This window comes from Artemia franciscana, chromosome 12, assembly GCF_032884065.1.
Source record: "Artemia franciscana chromosome 12, ASM3288406v1, whole genome shotgun sequence".
In the NCBI taxonomy this organism is placed as follows: Eukaryota; Metazoa; Arthropoda; class Branchiopoda; order Anostraca; family Artemiidae; genus Artemia; species Artemia franciscana.
In genome coordinates, this window is record NC_088874.1 from 16984831 (window position 1) to 17007936 (window position 23106).

General features: G+C 35.2%; 1 protein-coding gene across 1 annotated transcript in view; it reads left to right on the forward strand.

Moving 5' to 3' along the window:
- The first annotated feature begins 262 nt into the window (after window positions 1-262).
- Window positions 263-23106, forward strand: part of LOC136033450 (CDK5 and ABL1 enzyme substrate 1-like) — a 55560-nt gene continuing 32716 nt past the window's right edge. Inside the window, exons 1-4 of the mRNA XM_065714199.1 lie at window positions 263-297; window positions 4795-4925; window positions 15701-15902; window positions 20232-20361. Coding sequence (XP_065570271.1) covers window positions 263-297; window positions 4795-4925; window positions 15701-15902; window positions 20232-20361 — 498 coding nt within the window. The remainder of the gene's footprint in view (window positions 298-4794; window positions 4926-15700; window positions 15903-20231; window positions 20362-23106) is intronic.

Genomic DNA, 23106 nt, shown 5'->3' on the forward strand with positions numbered 1-23106 from the left:
GATCTATAACATAAAGCTAAGAAATCCTTTCCAATTAATTTGTCGAAAATAAAATGTCAATTAGAAAATATCTATTTAGTGTGTTTCTGTTTAGGAGAGTCCTACTATATAAAGGAGATAGTCAGTGAGTCTACTATACAGAACGAACTTGATTTTGTCTTTGCTTTGCATTTCTTGCTAGTTAGCATGTGTTTTCACAGGATCTTCCAAGCCTCGTAAAAAGGGAAGTGGCGGAGTTTAATACGTAAAAGTTCGTCCTAGTATGGAATTTGCCCCTGGATTCATTCTTGAAAGCCAGTGACCTAGGACATCTGGAACACGGTGGTTTATCGAGAAAACAGCTCATCGTTATTCACAGAAGCAAGATATAACATCAAAAAGCAAATTCCACACAGCTCATCGTTATTCACAGAAGCAAGATATAACATCAAAAAGCAAATTAACAAATATATATATATATATATATATATATATATATATATATATATATATATATATATATATATATATACACATATATATATATATATATATATATATATATATATATATATATATACATATATATATATATATATATACATATATATATATATATATATATATATATATATATATATATATATATATATATATATATATATATATATATATATATATATATATATATATATATATATATATATTATGAAAAGAGAAATCACCAATGCAACAGCACAAACACACACACACACACACACAAAAAAAAAAGAGACAGAAGGAGAAAAGGAAGACTGTTTTCCTAAATTAGTGATTAATATAGACCAGCACTTGAATGAGGCCTTAACCCTACTCATCCATACAATCACATAGGTCAAACAGCATAGCCACACACAATCAACCATAAAGAATAATCCATGGACAGGCAGTCATGTCGTCAATAAGTACAAGTCGTCATTTACCAAACAATAGAAAAAATAATATAGACAAATAATTCAGAGGCAACACCCAACATAAGGGCTCATCAGGAGAATACACTGGCCTATATAGGGTTTCGCCACTCTAAATTCTCTACCCAGCACAGTGTTGTGGCTATCACAGAATATCCATGGCATCCCTTGTCAGGTATCACCCCCAAAATACATGCCCATGAAAAAAAAAACAGCAAATGTACAACAACCAAGTAAAACCAAAACAAGCTTATCCTGTTAATATATCCCTCCCTTTAGCAACAATAGGTAAACTAAATATTATAAATTTTACCAAATCACAAATATTAACACATTGCAAAAAACCTGAATGAACTAAACAATTATAGAATTCATCTTTACCATGTGGCTAATTTCTAAGAAAATCCGCTCAATTAGAAACACAATTCAAAATAAATGGCGCTGCGACAACATATTTCGAACCTCCGAAATTAGTTGAAAATTTCTTTAAGTATTTCTAGATAATTCTTTTGATATTTATTTAAAAGTTCGTTATAATGAAAACTAAATTTTTTAAATTGCCAAGTTAATTTATTTGCAGAAAAACCTCTTGATATCAATTTTTAGCTTAAGATTTTACATCTATTTTTAAAATCAATATAATTACTACAAATCCTTGCATAACGAAGTAACTGTGAGAAAAACGCTGAATATGTGATATTTGAGTGTATATTACTTTCAGGGAATGGGAAACTAATCACTTCAAAATCAAAATCATCCGTTTTATTATACATTTTAAAACTTAATTTATTATTATCACAAATATTAATATTTAAATCTAAGAAATGATCTTCATGACCAGCGCCATGACTAGGCTCAAGAATAAGCTCTGATGGATATATATGTTTAGAAATATCAATGAAATCCTTACAATTTAAGACCAAAATATCATCTAAATATCTTTTATTATTTGACAAAGCATGTTTTAAATTAATTGGATTATTCTTATCCATCATATATTTATATTCTAGTTGACTTAAAAACAAGTCAGCTATAAATGGGCTGGCATTCCCCCCCATGGGAATTCCCACAATTTGCTTGTACAAATCACCCCCAAATCTTATATAAGTATTGTATAAAACAAATTCCAATAACTCAAAAATCATATCCAAGCTGTAACATCTCAAGTTAACTGTAGTATTAAAGCAGTTTGTCCATATAGCTTTTTTATTATAAATGTCTATTTTTAAGAACCTTTTACTAGATAAGAGGAAAGATTTCTTGATAACAGTTTTTAAATTATCAAACACTACATTAAGTGATAAATTAGTATACATTGTCGCAAAATCGAAAGACTCAATTCTTTTAGCTGAAACCATTGTTAAAGAATCTATCACCTGCAGTGAATTATTAACACTCCAATATGGATTAAAATTCGAAAATTTTTTAATACCAGAACAATAGGTTTTAAGTTTATTTACAATTTCCTTTAAAATTAAAGAGAGGTCAGTAGCAGCAATGTGGGTTGGACATTTAGCTTCTCCAGCAATAAACCGTGGTTTAGGGGGATTCTTATGAAATTTTACAGTCCAATATAGGAAAGGGAACTTTTTATCATTTTCATTTATTTTAATATTAAAATTTTTAAAAAGTATTTCTTCAGTCTTTTCAATTAAATTCTCATCCTCTATATTTACCTTTTCGTAAACATTAGTTGTGCACAACTCCCTTTTTAAGATATCACAATACAGCTTCTGACAAATTATAGCAAAATTATTATTAGCTTTATCCACTGGCACAATTACAAATTCATTCTTTAGATTAGCAATTGCTTGTTTAATCTTCGCATTATAAAATAATGATTTAGTGTTACTATTTTTTAAGTTAGAATATATTTTATTTCTTATTCTACTAATAATTAAATTCTTCCAACTTTGAAAACTCTCTTTATTTTTATTCTCTTTCTTACACCACTTATCAATAAATAAATCAAAATCATTTTCCAAGCCATCAAGAACACTCGATGGTTTCAGATGATGAGAAAGACGGAAATTAGCCCCTTTATTCATTATAATTTGAAGATCATCTTGCTTTATTATTGACAAGTCCCCTGTTATAACATGTTTGTAAGTAGGATTTACAAATGGGCCAAGTTGCTTACAATTACAACCCGGTTTCCAATTTATATCACTATCTAGTCTTTTTAGTATTAAATTATAATTAAAAATAATTTGCCCAATAGTTTTTGAAAATTTATAAGTTAAAACTGGACTATCATTATAATTCAAATTACTAGAAAGGGCCTGTTTCACATGCCGCTGATTTAAAATTTCTGGTAAATTAATATCTTCAATCTGCTTACAAGTAAAATTAATAGGTAAATATAATCTGTTATCCTTATTACTAATCTTATCGAACTTTTTCTTTTTTGAAATAAATTTCGTTTTAGTTAGAATGCAAATTGTATCACATTACTCTAAAATTATAATCAAGAGCTGTATTATTCTTAACAATCCAGAAAAGTTTGATTAAATTCCTCTTGGATAAATAATTTAGACATTTTATTACAGAAATCATACCCCTAGATTCAAGTAGCTGGCATAGATCTATAGAAAGCATATGTACATCTAATTCATTTTTTCTATTATTTTTCCTATGTCCTCTCGATCGTTTTTTATGTTTAGTAGGACAAGTAAAAGAAGGATGGTCCATAAAACCATCAATACATTTAACAACAACATGAGACATGTCACCATATTTTGCTACACGATCATTTAGCCCAAAAGGATAAGCTGTACCAAGAGTATGGATCCAGAAATCCTCCTGTTTACGTAGTCTATTATTCTTCTCTTCTTTATTTAAATTTTCTAATTCTAAATTTTCTAAAATTGTGACAGTTATATCTGATATGGAACATTTACCATTATTACAATGTTGAACTAGATAGTTATTAGTTTTTTCATTATTAACTGTTGTCTTATGTCCAGAAAATCTTTTATATATATTATTAGTTGTTTCCCCCACATATTGTAGGCAGTATTTATTACATTCTAATAGGTAAATTACATTGGTTGTTTTACAATTAACATTACCACGTAACTTGCATGCAAAATTTTTATTATACAATGTACTTTTAACAGAAGTCCATGGGACAAAATGATCTTGGCAAAGAAAACAACGACTTTTACACTTACTAACTTTCAAAAAACCGTTCCGAGTTCCGAGGCTAATATTTGTGTTTTTTTGCATAAAAAGTTATTGAAAATAAATCCAAAACAAACCAACATCCAAATCAAAATCCAACAATCAAAGTCCAAAAAACATGCCAAGGTCAATTGGTCAATAGGTGAATTGGTCAATTGGTCAATAGTTCTTTGGCGAGTTTGGTGCTTCTGGACGTGCTAGGAGGATGAAAATTGGTTGGCGTTGCAGGGAGCTGCACAAATTGACTTCATAAAGTTGTTTTCCCCGATTCGACCATCTGGGGGGCTGAAGGGAGAGGAAAAATTGAGGTATTTTTAACTTGGTGATCGGATCTTAATGAATTTTGATATTAGAAGGACCCCGTGACTCAGAGCTCTTATTTTAAATCCCGACCGGCATTAAGCAGCCCCCCGGGGCTGCTTCCTCATCAATGCCCCGCTCTTTACGCTAAAGTTTTTTACTGTTTTAAAAAGCAGAGTTGAGAGAAAGAGTCAAACTATAGCGTAAAGAGCGGGACGTTGATGAGGAAGCAGCCCCTTTCATATACGAAGTAATTTCTGTTCGTAGTTTTATTGTCGCTCCTTACTTTCAGTTATAAAAACTTGTTTTTTTTTATTTAATCACATTAAAAGGGTTATTACACTTTTTTATATCGAAATTGTTCTTTTTACTTTTTTTTCAGGTCAGCTACCGTAACGGAAGACTTCAAAAAGGGCTATTATTACAATTCCTTCAACTCTTTGAAGAAGCTATCAGATATTGAAAAAGACTCCAAGAGTCAAGAAAATTTGGACAATAGCATTTTTGCGTCCAGTAAGCTATTATTCTAAGACCAAATTGTGCTTGAGGCTATGTCTATTTAGGTTGGGGTTGCTGGCAGAATAATTAAATGAAACCTCATTATAAGGCTTAAAAATGCCCTTTTTGAAAATAAGAAGAAAGCGAAATAGTCATGATAATAAAACTCTACTCAATTCATAGCAATTGATTTTCTTTATTTTCTCTTTGCTTTTTTTGTTTTTGACCTATTAAATAAAGCTAAACAAAAAATCCATTTTTAAAATAGAGCACAAAGCTTACTCGCTTACTTCAATTCAAGGCTTACTCGTTTTAGGATTTATTTATTAATTTATATAAGTACCTTGTTGTATGTTTGCTTTCTATAATTGTTTTTTAATTTCTGTTTGTTTTGGGTTTCATTTATTCTTTAATAGGAATTTCAGGTTGTTTTGAGTTTGAATTGTTTTGGTAATTTATTTCTGTGGGTCTTAAGTTTATGGCTCTTTCTTTTCTTTGGAAAACTTCTTTTCCGAACAGTTTTTTAACTAATTTCTGTTGGTTTTTGATTGCCCAAGTTTCAAGTTTTTCAAGATTCCCAATTTCAACATCAACATTTTTTTTCAACATCGAAGTTTCATCGAAGTATCAAATTCTCAACTTAAAGCCATCAACCGTTTCTGAGGCATTGCTTATTCGACCTTTTGACAACCTTTGTGCGCATAGTGTGTGATAACTTAGTTCAGCATCGTTTCAACATTCCTCAAAATTGTCGTCTTATGGTGTTTCGATACCTTAAACATCATTTGTGAGCCTCAACGTTGGCTGCCTGTCTCTAAGGCAAATATAGTCCAGGACTTTTAGGGTTTGACCCGGACAAAATTGCAATATAAACGAAAATGGTACCAAAATGATCAGAAAAAAATTCTGTACAACATACTAAAAGTCCCCATAAATCCGAGTGGGGCGAGTACCCAAAAAACAGGGGAAAAGGGGGAAATGCGGGGGAAAATGGGAAAAATGCCGAACATGCCCAGAAAATAGTTTAAAGTGAGTTTTCTGTGGTTTTCACATACGCTGATTACGAAATTGACATCTAAAATTCAGTATAGAAAAAGAGTACTACGGAAAATGGGGGAACAGGGGAATGAGGGGAGAAAAGAGAAGAATACAGGGTAGGGGTAGAAAGCGGTTTGAAAGATATTTTCTGGGGTATTCCTATCTGGTGATTACGAAATTGAGAAATAAAATGATATAAAAAAATCGATTAACATAAAACGGGGAAATGGGGGGGGGGGAGGGGAAAAGGGAAATATACAGGGTAGGGGTAGAAAGCATGTGGAAATGTGTTTTCTGGGGTTTTTCTATCTGCTGATCACGAAACTGACCCCTAAAATGATGGAAAGAAAACGAGAACCATGAAAACCGAACAAAACTGGAGGAAACAACGGAAAAGGGGAAGGGAGGCCTGACTCCTGAGCCAGCTGCTAATGGCTAATAAGTAGGCCTATGGACAAAATAACTCGCTTAAGTATCAAACTTGTACTTTCTTGAATCACAGACATTTCTTACAACCATTTGAATTACTAAACATAAAGAAAACAACCGCTTGGCAGTTATATATAAAATGGCTATTACATGTAAAATTTGCACTTTCGAAGGCAGTATAGTTGACTTGAAAAACACAGCATTGATATCACTAGTCGAGCTCCTCGTCTTCGACAATCTCGTTGTCCCTGTTCAAACAGTTGATACCCTGACATTCTCCGCACGCGAACGTACACGCTAATCCATTTTTCTTGCAGCTGCATCGCGAGTTCTCGCAGCCTGTCTTACAGTTGCATCTCACGACACTCAAAAGAGTCTGAGGTGCGGGCAACAAATGGGTCATCACAGGTGAGTATTTATGGTCTCTGAGGACCCAACCCCAGTCAGCCGGGTCGAGGTCAGCTGGTTCCCCTTTCCAACGGGATACCTGGAGGCGCACTCGCTGGGAGTGGAATGAAGCTGCAGCTTCGGTTGGCGGAAGCCTTTCAGGCTTAACAAACGCCGTAGTATTAGACGAAGAAACTTTTTCCAAGAAAATTCGATGTCGCAGCTTAGTGAGATCTTCGTTTGGTCGTGCTTTATACAAGCTGAGGAGAAGATATTCACCCGCTTTCACAATTTCATCTTTGGACGATGATTCATCCAGAAACACTTTGCATTTTTTTCTGAACACTTCGCTCTTCTTCAAAAGAGGTAGCACAGCTTGCTTTCCAAGTGCGAAAACTCGTGAGGTCGTGTCACATCCCAAGAGTGCGTGCCCTACCAGAAGCAGCCTGGATACTTCTCCCATTTTTTTTTGCACTTCGTTGAGGCACCAGAACCGTGTTATCGCTTCTTTTGCGTTCGTTGACGATTCGAAGTAAAGTGTTTTTGCATTAGGCGGGAGGTGATACAAGAGTAGAATCAGAAGGTCATTGCCGTTGCCAAGAACTATTGTTTCAGAGTTTTCTGCTTTCGTTACGGCAGTCTTCACGATTAGATAGTCAGCATCGTCCTTCGCATGGACGACTTCAAATCCTTTGGCTCTGAGTTTTTCCCCGATGTAGCTTATAATTCGCTGTTTGTTCTGAGAGTTGCTCAAAAACTCTTCCTTCTTTTTCTGGAGCTTCATCCCTAAACTGAAATCGATCACTTGATGCTGGCTTCCCTTACACCGTCGGTTGTGCGTAGCATCTTTCGTGGTTGGACCAGCGCTGTATCCATCGAAGACAACAGTAGGGGAGGTACAGCGTCGAGTAACGAAACTAACATAGCTGTCACAGATTGAATCATAAGTATCACCAATCTTCCAAGGTACTTGCTGAAGCAGCCAACCTCCGTCAACTACAGTGACACGATCTGACACTGGCAGGTGGTGAATCGAGTCTGTGTTCGCTTCTTTCCATATTGCTTTCGCTAGTGCAGGTTTGTCTGGCTGACGCATTATGCCAGGATTCTCAAACAAAGCGGGCGGATACCTGCTAGTTTTTCTGAAAACAAGCTGAAAAACTAGATGTCGCTCTTGCTTAATCTTGACAAAACGCAACTAATAACCATTAATTCGGGCACCCAGGGAAAATAATGAATTAAACTTGGCTTAGTACTGAAAGAAGAGTTGCCGATACGTAAAATTATGCTTGACTTAAAAAAAAATCTCGTCGTACCTTGATTTATCCTGCTACCATGTCACATGTGTAAGCATCCACGCAGACTGGGGACTATTGGATCCGCTAGATGTCATTCCGTCAGGATAGGTTTTGTCGTCGGTACTGGAACTCCGCGGTGACTAGTCTACCTTGCTTCTCTTACTGGATGTCGAATTAGAACAGGATTATGTTGACGAACCCACGCGCTTGTCGATAACGGCGAGGAATACGGAATAATGTAATTTCAGTATTTTTCCGTATTTCTTTCTCGAATTTTTTTTTTTGCCTTTTCCGAACCTATGGGGTAGCCGAACCTCTATAGATCTCATGTATTTGTTCTCGAACTTTGTTTTAGATGTCAATTTTATAATCAGCAGATAGAAAAACCCTAGAAAACACATTTCCACATGCTTTCTACCCCTACCCTGCATATTTTCCTTTTTCCCCTCCCTCCCCCCCATTTCCCCGTTTTATGTTAATCGATTTTTGTATATCATTTTATATCTCAATTTCATAATCACCAGATAGGAATACCCCAGAAAATATCTTCCAAACCGCTTTCTACCCCTACCCTGTATTCTTCTCTTTTCTCCCCTCTTTCCCCTGTTCCCCCGTTTTCCGTAGTACTCTTTTTCTATACTGAATTTTAGATGTCAATTTCGTAATCAGTGTATGTGAAAACCCCAGAAAACTCACTTTAAACTATTTTCTGGGCATGTTCAGCATTTTTCCCATTTTCCCCCGCATTTCCCCCTTTTCCCCTGTTTTTCGGGTCTCGCCCCACTCGGATTTATGGGGACTTTTAGTATGTTGTACAGAATTTTTTTCTGATCATTTTGGTACCATTTTCGTTTATATTGCAATTTTGTCCGGGTTCGACCCTTTTTTGAGCTAAAAGTCCTGGACTAATAGTCCATTTGCGAGTCCTCCCTGGGGACTACTTATCATTGAATTCTATTGAGAATTCGCGATTTGATTATGATATTTGATTGAAAATACAATGGAATTGTGTCCGCAAAGTTTTCAGTGAAAGCGGGATGAACCATAGAAAAGTCGAAGAGCTGTCAAATTGATCAAACGACATTTCTTTTGAGGCTATTTTTGGATTTTTTTTTATAGCTGGTATACTAGAATCTTTTTATGTAATGATGTATCAAATGAATGAAATGGGTTAAAGGTATTGAAGCTAAACTATGGCACCAAAACTCTCCTAAAATTCAGTTAATTACCGCGGCTACGCAACTGTGCTGCAGCGAAAGATATATTTGGTGTATTTTGTAACTCAACAAAAACTCCGACTAAGACCGTATCCGCGGGGGAGGGCGTTTTGAAGGGTCGACCCTTTCTTCCTAATTTTTTCTGACACGTCAAAACATAACAAAATGCTTATAAACAAATTTTTGGACGTGTTTTCTAAGTTTATTGTACCCCCTCCTACTGTAAAAAATACTTTCTTACTTTAATTGGTTTAACCTTATTGAATTCGTTAACTTAAAAGTAACCATAGTAAAGTTTTGTAAGAATTGCTTATCTGTTGCTCACAAAAGAGCATGTCGGAGGACAGGCATAAAAAAGGAAAAAGAAAACATATCTTTTAGTAAGCACCAAAACAAAATAAAAAAAATATCCTCTTTTCCTTAGAATAAAATTTAGTCTATCTTCCTCCTCCTCACTCCCCTCAAAAACGTATTTGTTCAATCCTTTACCCATGAGACAAAACGTTTCACTTATAAAATTTGTAAGCTTTTTATGAAACATATGGACTGTATGCCATGTCTATAGTACGAAACAGTCACTTGCCTTCTAGCACTGAAAGAGAAGAAAAGCGCGTACTCTCCTGTGATTATCAGAAACCAACTGACTGATTAAGTCGCCCATCTTAAGCGTTTTTAATTTTTCACTTTTGCTGATAAAATTTGAAAGTGTCGACTTGCTAAATCAGAACATGCCTTAAATAATGCCTCCGGCCGCAATGCCTTAAATAAGTCATCGTAGGTAAAAAGAAAAATAAGTTTGATAAAAGAAAGAAAATAACAAAGATAAACAATAGGCCTTAGAAAAACAAATTGTTTTTCTGAAATTAATTTGAAAAAGCTTTCCATAAAAGAAGTTTTTTGGGGAAAAGTAAAGAGTCATATTAAACTTAAGACCAGCAGGTATACAATCCTATAACTCATACTAAAAAGACCATTAAAGAATAAATGAAACCCATAACGAACGAAAATTAAACAAAGAATCATAAGAAGCAAAAATACAATAATTAGCCTACTAATATAAATGAATAAATAAATCTGGAAAGGATGGAACTGGAATTGAACATTGCAATCATACTTTAAACAAACAAAAATCACTGCAAATAATTGTCTGGCTACTGCCATCATCCCTAATTATAAAAGTCTAAATTCTTCTGCCTATTTTGCGATTTTTTGAAAACTAAGTGTGTTTTGAACAGCGCTTGGGAAGAACTAATGAAATTAAACTAAGTATTTGATATATAATGATATTAATTGCTGAAATCTGAGCAGTTCAAGATTTTATTTCTCTGTAATTTTAATTTTTATTCTCAATGATGTAAGTACAAAAGAAAATATTTGTAATATAATCCGTTTTCAGTAAAGCGCAAATGACGCACTAGATTTTAGACTTTTAGAGCTGGTGCTTGCGTCGAGAAAAACTATCAACGCCATCTAGTGTCCGGTGGCACTTGACATTTTTCAGGTATTGTGGTCGTTTTCTGTCAGGAACTTCAATTAGAAACTTATTACTACCTAATTTTGCCAATTACACTTATTAAATTAGTTATTTTCATTATTACACTGAAAAAAGCCGAATGTCGCCGAACGGTAAAAGGTGTTGATGTTTTTTGGTTGACACTATTGCCAGTTCCCAATCTTATAAGTTACACACACTCTTTGGTGGGGCTCGTGCTTAAAGATGCTCTTTGATAGGGATAGTGTATAAAAGGGCTCTTTGGTGGGGCTCATGTTTAAAGGTGCTTAGGGGCTCGTGTTTAAAGTCGCTTTTTGGTGGGACTCGTGTTTAAAGGTGCTCTTTGATGGGGGCTCGTGTTTAAAAGGGATCTTTGGTAGGGCTCGTGTTTAAAGGTGTTCTACGGGGGGGGGTCTCGTGTTTAAAGGTGCTCTTTGGTGGGGCTCGTGTTTAAAGGTGCCCTTTGATGTGGCTTGTGTTCAAAGGTGATCTTTAGTGGGGCTAGTGTTTAAAGGTGCTCTTTGGTGGGGCTCGTGTTCAAAGGTGGTCTTTGGTGGGGCTCGTGTTTAAAATTGTTTTTTGGTCGGGCTCCTGTTTAAAGGTGCTCTTTGGTGGGGCTCGTGTTTAAATGTGCTCCTTCGTGGGGCTCGTGTTTTAAGGTGCTCTTCGGTGGGCCTCGCGTTTAAAGGTGTTCTCTGGTGGGGGTCGTGTTTAAAGTTAAATTCTGGGATATATACATCAAAAGTTAACTGACTAATATTTGGAAGTTGACTTTAGCTGATAAATGTCAAACTAAAAGGCATGGGAATCGCCTACGGATTGTCTTTGGTTCCCGGCTGACTGACCGTGTTTCAAACAGAAGGCTTTGTGAAAAGTGTTGTTTAATCCCGCTTTCTAGGGCTATAATGAGAGAAAGGCTGAGTTAGCTAGGGTGCGTCCTGCGGATGAAGGATGACAGATTACCGAAAGTTGTCCTTTTCGGCCAACTGTCTAGGACTAAGCGGGAAGCAGGTCGACTACGGTTGAGGTGGGAGGATGTCGTAAAGAAAGACATAAGGGAAATGGGAACTTCCAGGGAGGGTGTTAGAAGGGAAGCTTTGACTAGATCAGGATGGAGGAGCAGTGTGCGTAGCTTTGTTGGCCTCAGCCGGCTTGGTGCCGCGGTGAGTTGTTAGTAGTAGGAGCAGTAGTAGTGTTGTTAGGAGAAACATTTTTCGAATATCCTTTTGAAATTTTCCTATTATACAGCTCACCAACAGAAATTCCTTCAAATTCCCGAATTCCTTATATAACTTCAATTTTAGAATGGTGGATTAATTTTTAGTGCGGATGGGTAAGGGGGAGGAGTAAGAGAATTTTTTCCCAAGGAAGTGTATTAACAGATAATTTTTTTTGAAAGCGGAGGGTCCAATAAACGCTAATTTGTTTCGGGACTGACTGTGAATGTTATGTTGTTAATTTTTTTTTATATGTGAGTGTTGTATGGATATTTAACTGTTGTCTTTTTTGTGACACATTTGTTAATAAAAAAACAGCATTCTTTTTAGTAATTATTTTTTGGAATGAAGTTTTTTGAACAAAAATAACATCTAATATCTGAAAAGAGCAGAAATAAAATCATAAAACATGTCAAACTTTAACAATAAGAAATTACTGTGCAGATAGTCCCAAATTATTTGCAGAATAATTTGATCCGGCAACCACGTGTTAGTGGATTCTGCGTATAATTGGAAACAAGAGAAAAAACAGCCTTAAACACCTTTTGAAAATTTTCATTTACATCAAATTATTAAATACTTATTGCTATTGTCATCACATAATTATTATTTGCATTTTCTATATTCTTATTTTACATTCTTGCAACTTGCATCATCAGATTATGGTAATTCACTTAGGCTACTTAGTGCATATTGCCGTTGTGTTGTATGTACATCGTAACTTTATTGTTGAAAGCGCTCTAATTCCTTGGAGAACTTCGAACATTCCTTAAGTGAATAATCAGTGTCCTTGTATTATACAGTTAACTAAATTAACAAATGAGTCCAAAATAAAAAGAAATTAAAATAGTAATCAAGTCCAATGTAAAACGAACAAAACCTAGCACAAATAATAGTGGGACTGCCCCTTAACAAACCCCCTAAAGGCTAGTTTGTCGTTCGTACGTTGCCGAGACCAGTATCCAGTTGTATTTTGGACAGCATGTTTTTTGTTATTTTTTTTTGTCATAATGTGAAAAGAGAACAAGAAATTTTAAGCAAACTTATTGTAAAGCAAAACAGTTTTTTACTTATGTTTGTGATTTTCCACGTAGTTTTACTTATTTTTAAAGACGCTTTTATTTGCTACTATTTTCTTTAGATCCCATGTCGTTTACGAGTATTAAAATCGATTCACAAATAAAACTTTTAAATAGTCAGTTGATAATTTTTGAAGAGTTATATTTGTTTACAAGCAATATTCATGCAAACCAGTTTTTCTCAACGAAACTTAAGATGAAGTAAATTACCATATAAGGAAGGACTAGTTCATGTTTTATTTCTTCTGCTCCGTATTTCCACCGCCTAATTTTGTACTTATCTATATATCAGTTTTAGAATCAATTTCGCCTCAGCAAAATTGAGTGATTTATCTTGAAATTGATGCTTTTTTTTAATATTGTTAATTGTAGTTTTGGCTACTCATTGCGTCGAACTATACCTATAAGCTGTGGAATGGTGGGAATTCTGATCTAAGGTGGAGCAACTTTGATTTAAAATTTGAACTTTCTTTGTTCTTGGCCCCTCCATTTCCCTGGAAAAGTAATTTGAAATCAGTTTGACACAGATGTTTCCACTGTCATGTACAATTGTTTTCTATGATTGGTTGTGTAGGTACGAAATGCAATATTATCCAAGGGCTCTGACGCTCAAGAAACTGCATTTTAATTCCTAATATCCAGATTGCTGCACATGTGTTCTTCAGCCCGAATTTGCCTTTGGATGCACCTAGGGGAGAACCCAAACCTTGCTCAAATGTGAATACTATTACAAATCATCATATTGTTTATGCTTGGTTACTTTTAGCTGAGTTACATAAAATAATTCTTAGCAAAAATGAATGTATTTACAAATATAAATAACAGGTAGAGGTTTTAATTTTAACGGTGAAGAAACATAAATTAAGCCGAATATATTGGCTTCACGTCTGGTAGCCTTTCTCAACATAGGTCAGAACTTTTTCGATTCATTTTGAGGGACTTTATTTGATCTTCCGTACCATAATATAATGTTTGTTCAAATAGGCCAGAACAAGGGAATTAGCATTAAAAGGGGCGAGGGAGATTGTAGGTTAAACCCCATTATAATAATTTTAATTAAAAATTAACCAATACCTTGACATTATTTAGTTCTAATATAGAAGGCAGAAATTTTTTAAGAATCTACCAATGAAACGTTTGAACTTACTTCATAAAGGTCGACTGATTAAACAACCTTTGGCAATATTAATGCTGATTTGAGAAGCCAACGTCGTTCTATCTGATAAGGAAATTCAAAAATCCTTCACTTTTTCAAACATAGCTATACTTAAAGACCTTTTACCTATTCTTATTTTAATTAACTTTATTTGTATTGACCTTGGTTACGCATAAGTTGTTTAAATAAAAGGATGATTTTGTTTTTTTAAGATCCCATATCAGAAAACAATATTCAACCTCTTGGATCTACAAATTGTTAAAATCCAGTTTGATTGGAGGCTTAGGGCTTGGAAACTTGTCAGGGGTAAGCGTCAAAAGGAAACTTGGAAAGGGTAAGGGGCTTGGAAACGTGTCAAAAAACTGCTGGTCTTTTTCTGTTTGAAACTTAGCACCGTAAGTCCTTGGGACTTAATTGAATAGAACCTATTGCACAAAAAGTTATTTAGGAAACTCTGTTTGACCTTTCACGTTTTGTCGGACCTTCTTTTTGAGTCGAAAATCTTTCAAAAAATACGGAAGATGAAGAAATTGGCAATTATCAGCAGAAATTGGCAATTATCAGCAGAAATTTTTTCGAATCTCCTGTTAAAATTTTCCTATCATATAGCTTTTTTTGAAATTGTCAATTATCATCAGCTTAGTTCATTACCTTGGTTAATGAAAATTGACCCGATTGCTAATCAGATTTGTTATAAAACCAAACTGAAAGGATTCATATTACAATATTCTATTCCAACCACTAACTATAGTATATGACCTTGTGGTAGAACAGTCGATTGAAGCTCTGCTTGGCAATACGTGGCCCAGGGATCTATACCCACTGCAGCAAGGTTGGGCGACAGGCTTGCTACTTTTCCCTTGAAAAAAAAAGACCCAGCAATTGAAAAGTCGATTTTACGTACAATGGCTTTAGCGCCAGCAATAGCTTTTGATAATTTTCATGCTTTTTTTGTTTACAGTAGATGACAAACTGACATGCTAAAGAATTTTACTGAAAATCCAAGACATAGTAATAGGTGAATAGTTTACACAATCACTATCACTATTGTTCTCTCCACTGGCCACTCAAACTAACAAGATTACCTACTCCTTCTTCGGCAAAGAAACCACTCTCCTGCCATCTAAACCTCATATGTATTATTGGTAGTTGAGCATTGTAGCCTATTTTTCGTTAAAGCATTTGTATTTATTTCACATTTTTCTAATAATCACTAAAGAAAAAATCTAGTTCGGATGCACGTAGTACTGTGTTAGATGACAGCACATTTTGGAAATGCCAGTGGAACATATTGGGAATCCTATTGCTTTGAATTATATGCGGTTTCTTCTATCACAGAATTTATAATAACCGAAGGGTAAATATTCATTAAGGATTGATGGTCACTTTGTCTTATTAGCAGGGTAAGGACACAGATTTGTTTTTATTTGATACTAAATAAATCTGGAGCTAATATTGCTCATTTTCTTCTTTGTAGTTATAGGAAGACGTCACAGGAAAGCATCAAGTACACTATCAGAGAGCTCAATCGGGTCTACTGTCAATATACCCCCACCCAAAGTGGTTAAAGTTGGAAAATCACCACAAGATGCTGCTTCAGATGAGCGTATTTTTTTTGTAACTTGTGCAAGAGTGCCTGTCTCAGTGACATCTACCCTGTCTTTTTCTAAACAATTCAAGTAAGTCCAAAGTTTGGTTGAATAAACCAGATTAAAGATTTAACATGCAATCAATGGCGTATCTTGGAGTGTTCACAAGGGCGCACAGTTTTCTCTGGGTCCTGCATCTTTTGGAGCGCAATTTAGACATATTCTGTTAAAAATACGCCCTCTAACGCTTTTAAAAGGAGGGGCAAGTTTGCAAAAACTGATATTGCCAGCAGGTACTAGAAAGCCACCTATGCCTCTATGTTCAATTAGTATCTTTCGAACCGGATATTTCTTTATTCTTCGCTTTTGTTTTTGACTCGTTGTAATTTTCCTTGACGCAAATATTCTGACTGTATCTTCATTTTCATTTATCATTACTTAAAACTTTTTTTCGATACATTTTACCTTAGCCTTTTGGATTGGTCATATCCGGTCAGACCGGATTGTTCTTGTCACGTTTGATGGTCTAGGCTCTTCATTTGTCCTCTAGGCATTATAATTACTCTCTTTACTTGCTTCACTTACCCTAGGCATTATGAAACTAATGAAAACGCCTTTTCTAAATAGACTAATCACGCTTGGTATTTTTTACTTATTTATGTTCCTTTTGTTATGTCGTATGCATCTTAGATATAAAAATGATACGTTCACTCTTGGGGGGGGGGGGTCATATAATTTATTCTCTGGAAATGAACTCATAAATTCGACGTCAATCGTATGATTTTTCTTGTCAATCTCTGAAGCCTCTAAATGTTTTCTTTTTGTCCAAATTTACTAACTTCAAGTGGACCTTGTGATAAATATAGTAATTGAGAGAGAGAGAGAGAGAGAGAGAAGGGGAGGGGGGCTACTCCATAATCTCTCTTCATTTTTTAGGATATTTTGGACTAAGCCTCTCATATGGACGTTTTCGGGTAATAGCTCCCCTCTTATTGCAGAAATTTTTCAAGTTAAACATAGACAGTTTTATTTCTTTGCTTCCACTCCCGGAAAGGTAAGATGGGAGGGGGATTCCTATAAAATGGACGTATTTAAAGACTTTGATATTTCAGCCCCACTTTCTTCCCGCCTCCCTGGCAAATATTTCATGAGGGGGGCTTTTTCAGGGACCCTAGTAAAGAGCAATAGCATCAGACTGCGGTTAGGTCTTTACTATGTTCCAGCTAAGAAAAAGCCGAAAGCTTCTGTGCTGCAGCAGCAGCTAAAACCTAGTAAACAGTGAACTACAGCCCAGGATAATCAAAATTGAAAAAGCACGTTTTTAAATAAGTTTTCAAATGTAAAAAGGTCATGAGATATTTATTCTGGGATGGTAGATGTTATCTATGTTAAGCTTAAAAGTAAAAAGTAACGACAAAAATAACAACAATGTTAATATTTGAAAAGAGTTTGAAAATCCTCGAAAATGATGGGAAATCTAAAAATAAAACTAGGCCTATACCGTTGGGATTCCCCTGTCTGAAAACCCATTACCCCCCCCCCCAAAAAAAAAAAAGATCATATTTTAGCCAGTGCATCACTGAAGTGTCTTGTTTTTTGGGGTGCTAGGAGGGTACTTCAACACGATAGAAAGCTGTTTAGGGACTCGTTGATAGAGATTTGCTTTTGTTATTACAACATTCACTCTAAATATAAAGTTAACTTCAGTTTTCCAATAGGTTGTGATAGCTTCGCAAAACTGGTTCACTCCTTGCTGGATTAAATAAAAAAAAAGGATTTTCAGGTCAAAGTAAAGAGCAACATTAAAACGAATACTTAAAACGAATAAAAATTATTACGTATATGAGGGGTGTTGCCCCTCCTCAACACTTCGCTCTTGACACTAAAGTTTTTTGGTACTTTTAAAAAAGCTTCTTATTGTTCTAATAAACGACCTCAGGAGTAGTTATTAAAGGATTGGGACAACATTCAAACCTTGGTTTAAAGAGCGAGGTGTCATATACGTAATAACTTATGTTCCTTTTAAATTTTAATGTCACTCCTTACTTTGAGCGGATTTTTTTTAATTTAATGTCTGATTGTTTATTAAATAATGCCGAGAAATTTGACCCTACCTCCACGATAAATCCCCCCCCCCAATGGAAAGATCCTGTAAACAATTCAATCCTGGGGAAAATCCCGGACAATTACCCTTAACATCTCAACACGTAAAATTGAGTCGGCAAAGAGAAAATAAGACAAACAAAAAGAATTTGGTTAGGAATTCTAGCAAATTCTTCCCAGCGTAAACTTTCCCTTGAAAAGTTCTACACCGCAAACTTCCCTCTCAATGGAAGATTCTCTCCGTGAAAAATACTTAAAGCAGAAAATTCACCACCTCCCCATCCGAAAAATGTAGGAATACTTCCAGATGACGAACACTATACGTACAGAATGAGCATGTTTTATAACTGAATGACCTTTTCTGGGTCGGGGGGTGGGGGCTCTGGGGGTCATGTTATCTCCAAAGGCGTAGTTATTGGTCCTTTCAGTCATGTTGAACGAAATAGCTATCCTTAAATTTTGATCTGACGATTTTGGGGAAAAAGGGTGTGGGGGGACTATTTGCCCTCCAATATATTCATTTATTTGAAAAAGGCACTAGAACTTCGTTTAAATGAGCCCTCTCCCGATGTTCTAGGACCGATGTTCGATGTTCTGGTTTGATACAATTACCCATGTTAAAAAAAAAGAAACGCGCATCAGTGATCTTTCTTCTGGGAAAAATACAAAATTTTTACATTTTTGTAGATAGGAGCTTGAAACCTCGTCATTGGGGTTCTCTGATACGCTGAATCTGGTTATGTGATTTTCATTAAGACTCTTTGGCTTTTAGGGTGTGTTTCCCCCCTTTTAGAAGCTCGTAGCCTTTGAAGGATAATACTAAACTCAATGAACCTTATACATTTGGAATCAGGATATAAGCAGATTCTTTTGATATATTTATTGATATTCCAGCTAGGAAAGACAAATGGCTTTTCCATATTATTATATTACATTTTCGAAAGGCGAGTGTTTTATGTAGTGTTTTAAGGTTGTGTTTTATGATTTATGGTTGCAACAGTAGTTACATCTAAAGAAAGGAGGTAGGCTAGTGTATGTTAATTCCTAATATGAAAGTGAATTATTGCGGAGAAAAATTTTGACTGAAACTGATATCGGTTAGAGACGTCCCTGTAACTTTGCCAATTTGGCGCAGCTCATCTTGTAATGAAGGAATTTTCCTATTCTTTTTTATTGAGAAAAATGTTTCTTCCGGCTGACCTTGGACGCCTCATTGATTTAAATTTAGTGGGGAAAATTATATATCCCTGCTGCCTTAAAAACCAAGAAAATTTTAGAATGGGGATCAGATAAATGGAAATGCTAGTTAAAATTAGAGGTATAATGTATATGCCAAATTCGAGGTAAGTAAATTTCAAGAAAAAAAGAATAGGGACAATAAGAGCAATAACTGTGCTTTTGGCAGTTAAAAGCAAAAAACTAAAAAAAAAACGTTTTATCAATTCACATACATGAAATACATACCCATAAGTGCCTACAAAGACAGATACAGGAGTACACAATGCATACATAAAACCGGAAACACCCACAATCATTAGCTAAAATTGAATGAATAATCTACATTTGTCTTATGTATTTTTCGAAGATTTCCAATATTTTTTTTTTTTTAAATTGTTTGTTTTATTTGTGTGTTAGGCAAAATTTTTAGGAAAAAATGAATCCTTTAGACCAAGGTTGGCCATTCGGGCATCTCTAGGAATGTTCCTAGAGGCTTGGAGAGAAGGATTTAGCTAAGATGAAACTACAGTTTATTTGTAATATTTGGCACTATTTTGTAAATAAAGACCAATATGACAAGGCCAATAACAGTGAAAAGTGCGCTCATTTCAGGTCCTTTTTTGCTGTCCGTCCTCTTTGCCGAAAAATGGAATTATAAAGAGAAACTTAAAAGAGTAAGACCAAAAAACTACTAAATAAGGAAAAAAAATAACAAGAAAAGAAGACTAAAACCCAGAAAACACCCAATTATTTAACTTTACAATTGAAGGTAAGAATTGAGGTAAGAATATTTCAATTAAGTTCTGCCGGAATAAACAGCTAGTGTTCTACCTTTGTCTTTTTGTGGCCTGAACCCGAACCTACCTTTATGGTGGATGGAGGCGAGAGTGAGGCTTTTATTTTTGCAGTCAGGCATCTACTTCAACGTGTTATTGGGCCTACTGTACAATTGGCACCATTCCTGAACCTATCAGATCCAAAAAATTATCACATTCTTCAAAATTGTCTCTTTACTTTGGCCAATCAAGTTGGTTTTGAGTCAGATAATTTAGTATTTTTTTTCTTATAGTTTGAAGTTCAAGCCTTTTGTGTTTTCAGGCCACTGGATGCGCTGGTTCGCCGACGTCATTTTTCTGGCTCGAGACCGATGTCATCCGCTTCGGAATCCCTTGATGTGTATACAATGCTTGGGCTGGAGAGTCCTTTTCAGGGCGAAACTGCCAATGCTGTAAGTTGTTTTATGATGGATTGTATCTTTTCAAAGAAATTTGTAAAATTTCAAAGAAATGTACTACATTGAAAACCTATGCAATACTTTTATTACATAAAAATTCCAAATTTTGACTATAAATTTTACGGCAAATTTAAAACAATACGGAAATAAAATATAAAAAAAACGAAAAATACGACAAATTTATATAAAAGGGACAATTTTTTGCGTAACAAAGCCACAAAAATTGCCAATGCAGTTCAAGACAAGCATATATCCTGAAGTGCTAGACCAGAGAATACCCTGAATTTTAAAGAAGGATATTTATCATTTTGACCATGAGCGAAATGATTTTGTGGAGAAAATGAACCACAATGACATTTTCAGGGACAACTAGCGTGTTTACATTCCTTTAGCTTTGCCACGTAGGCGCAGAAAGTCCTCTTGGTAGAGAAAAAAAGTAGCTCCTGAAATGTCTGCAAATAATCAATGTTAGAGCATGAATGAAATATCAGTGAATGGAATATCAAGGATGAATTCTCCATCAATGTTAAAAGCGTAGAAACTAGTCATCCTGCTTTGCTGCATTATCAGTATTTGAATATTACGCTTTTAAATTTTTCCAACAACGATTTGGTTAGAGAAAATCATAAGCCATGTTAGCAAAGAACCTTTTATTTGATCACAGAAAAGTAAATGTTTGTAAGATTGTTAGCCACTAATTTTTGTTTGCAATGTGGGAAAACGGCAGATGTTTGCTAATGAAGACCTGGCTTTAAACGAAAATAATGATAGAAAATTCGGTAGACCCAAGATTATAGCCTAAGTGAAATTTACAGTAATGTGAAAGCACATAAAATTGGGAGACAGATTTGTATGTATTAAGTAATAATGATCAAGTACTAAATATGCATTAAAAGTTACGAGTGAGAGTAAGGTACTTGTGCACTCTTACTGAAAGATTTTATGTCTTCTAAAGATCTTTTGGTAGAAAAATAAATTCTGAAAGATTTTGACATACAATATGACGGCTAATCGGTTAAAATGCCTAAGTCGGGGTGGGTATTATGGCTATATCTACTTCATTCGCTCAGTTGTGTTAGTATTATTATCAGAAAGAAACAATTTTGGTTTTTCTACAAATATTTTGTCATCTGGAAAAAAAAAATGCCTAAGTGACAAAATTTTATTGCAACATTAAATCTGTAATAATAAACATGAAATTGATATTTTTGAGAATTTTAGTTCGGTAATTAGTTCTGGTAACTAATCTTTATGATACCTAATAAAAGCATTCAAATAAGGAAAACATTTGACTTTGTTGGTTTTACTTGAACCCTTTGCTTTAAACTTTTAACTTTAGACTCGATTTTCCGAAATCTAGCTTTGTCAACCTCATTATCTTTGGCAGATATTTTTCAGTTCGAATTTGTGGATGTAAGATAAACTTTGAGATTTCCCGAAAAAGTTATGAAAAAGAAAAATACAACAAAGTAATATTTTAATTTGATCAAATTTTGTGGAATGTTGGATGTGTTTATGCCTATTTCCTTACCTTTTTGAAATTGCATTGTTGCATTTGCGTAAATGCAAATGCTTGTATTACGTCTGGCCAGCCACGTAAGGAAAGAGTAATCTTCTCGTCCGTAACCCGGCTCAACCTACCACTGATTTCATAAGATTTTCGTTATTTCCTCATATTTCCATATAATTTGCGTGTTTCCATGTTTTCTTGAATTCACCCCAAGGCCAATCTCCTATCCCTCTCTTAATTTTTGAAATTCTAGCCTTCTTGAAATAGATTCCTGTATGATTACCCTAAATTACCCTAAACGTCCTTTCTAGTTTAGACAGATGCAACTCTATAGAAGATAGATGTTTTCCAGTTTCTAAAATCTAGTCCAGTTCGAAATATCTGAATTTGTCAGTCAAAATATCGATATGATAGAGATTTTTTAACATCTTAACATTTCAAGTAGCAATTTTGTATTCTTTAAATCATTGAAATTATTTTTTGCCTCAGGAAAAGCAATGGTCCCAGAACTAGTGCAGGCAGGGGACCAACACATCTTCGCAGGCCTACACTGAAGTGCTTAAGCCAGCTTAGAATTGGACACCAGGAAGTCCCTGGAACTTCCAATTGACTGAAGACTTGTACAATCTTGGGCCCGTCTTGGTCACAATGTGGTTTTTAGCACTTGGCGGTGCTCTTCTATCAACAAGAGTCGAAATCCTGCTCAGACAATCTCAAGTCTATTATTTCGACTCATTATATATTCATGCCTGCAAATATTATGTTACTACGATGAGGCAACCCACAGTAGATAAATTAGCAAGAAAGTGGTTTTTCAGCCCCAAAACGCCCCCAAAACCGACTAAGCCCAGAGGAACTATCCATTAATCAAAATCCTGTGCGAATGCTGTGTCGTTTACTAGGGTGTAATTTCCTCGAGGGGCACCACTCCTCAAGTGGGAATAGAGTTGACCGATAGGCCCCCAGTCTTGCGGTAACCCTGATAGGGTTAAGGCAACCCTTTGCAGAGGCTGTTATCTACAGATCTGGATCTTCGCCCTGCCGCAGTTGTCCTCCTATAGAGGATCTTCCCACGACGGTGTTCTGCGTCACTGTCCAATTGAACCCGTTGCTGGGCGAATATTTGTAACCCACGGGATGTGTCTACACGCCAGAGGACCCTGCTGAGTGTACATTTGAAGGGTCTTCTTCCTCCTTCACCTGTCTTTACGGCCCCTGGGCGAGGATGT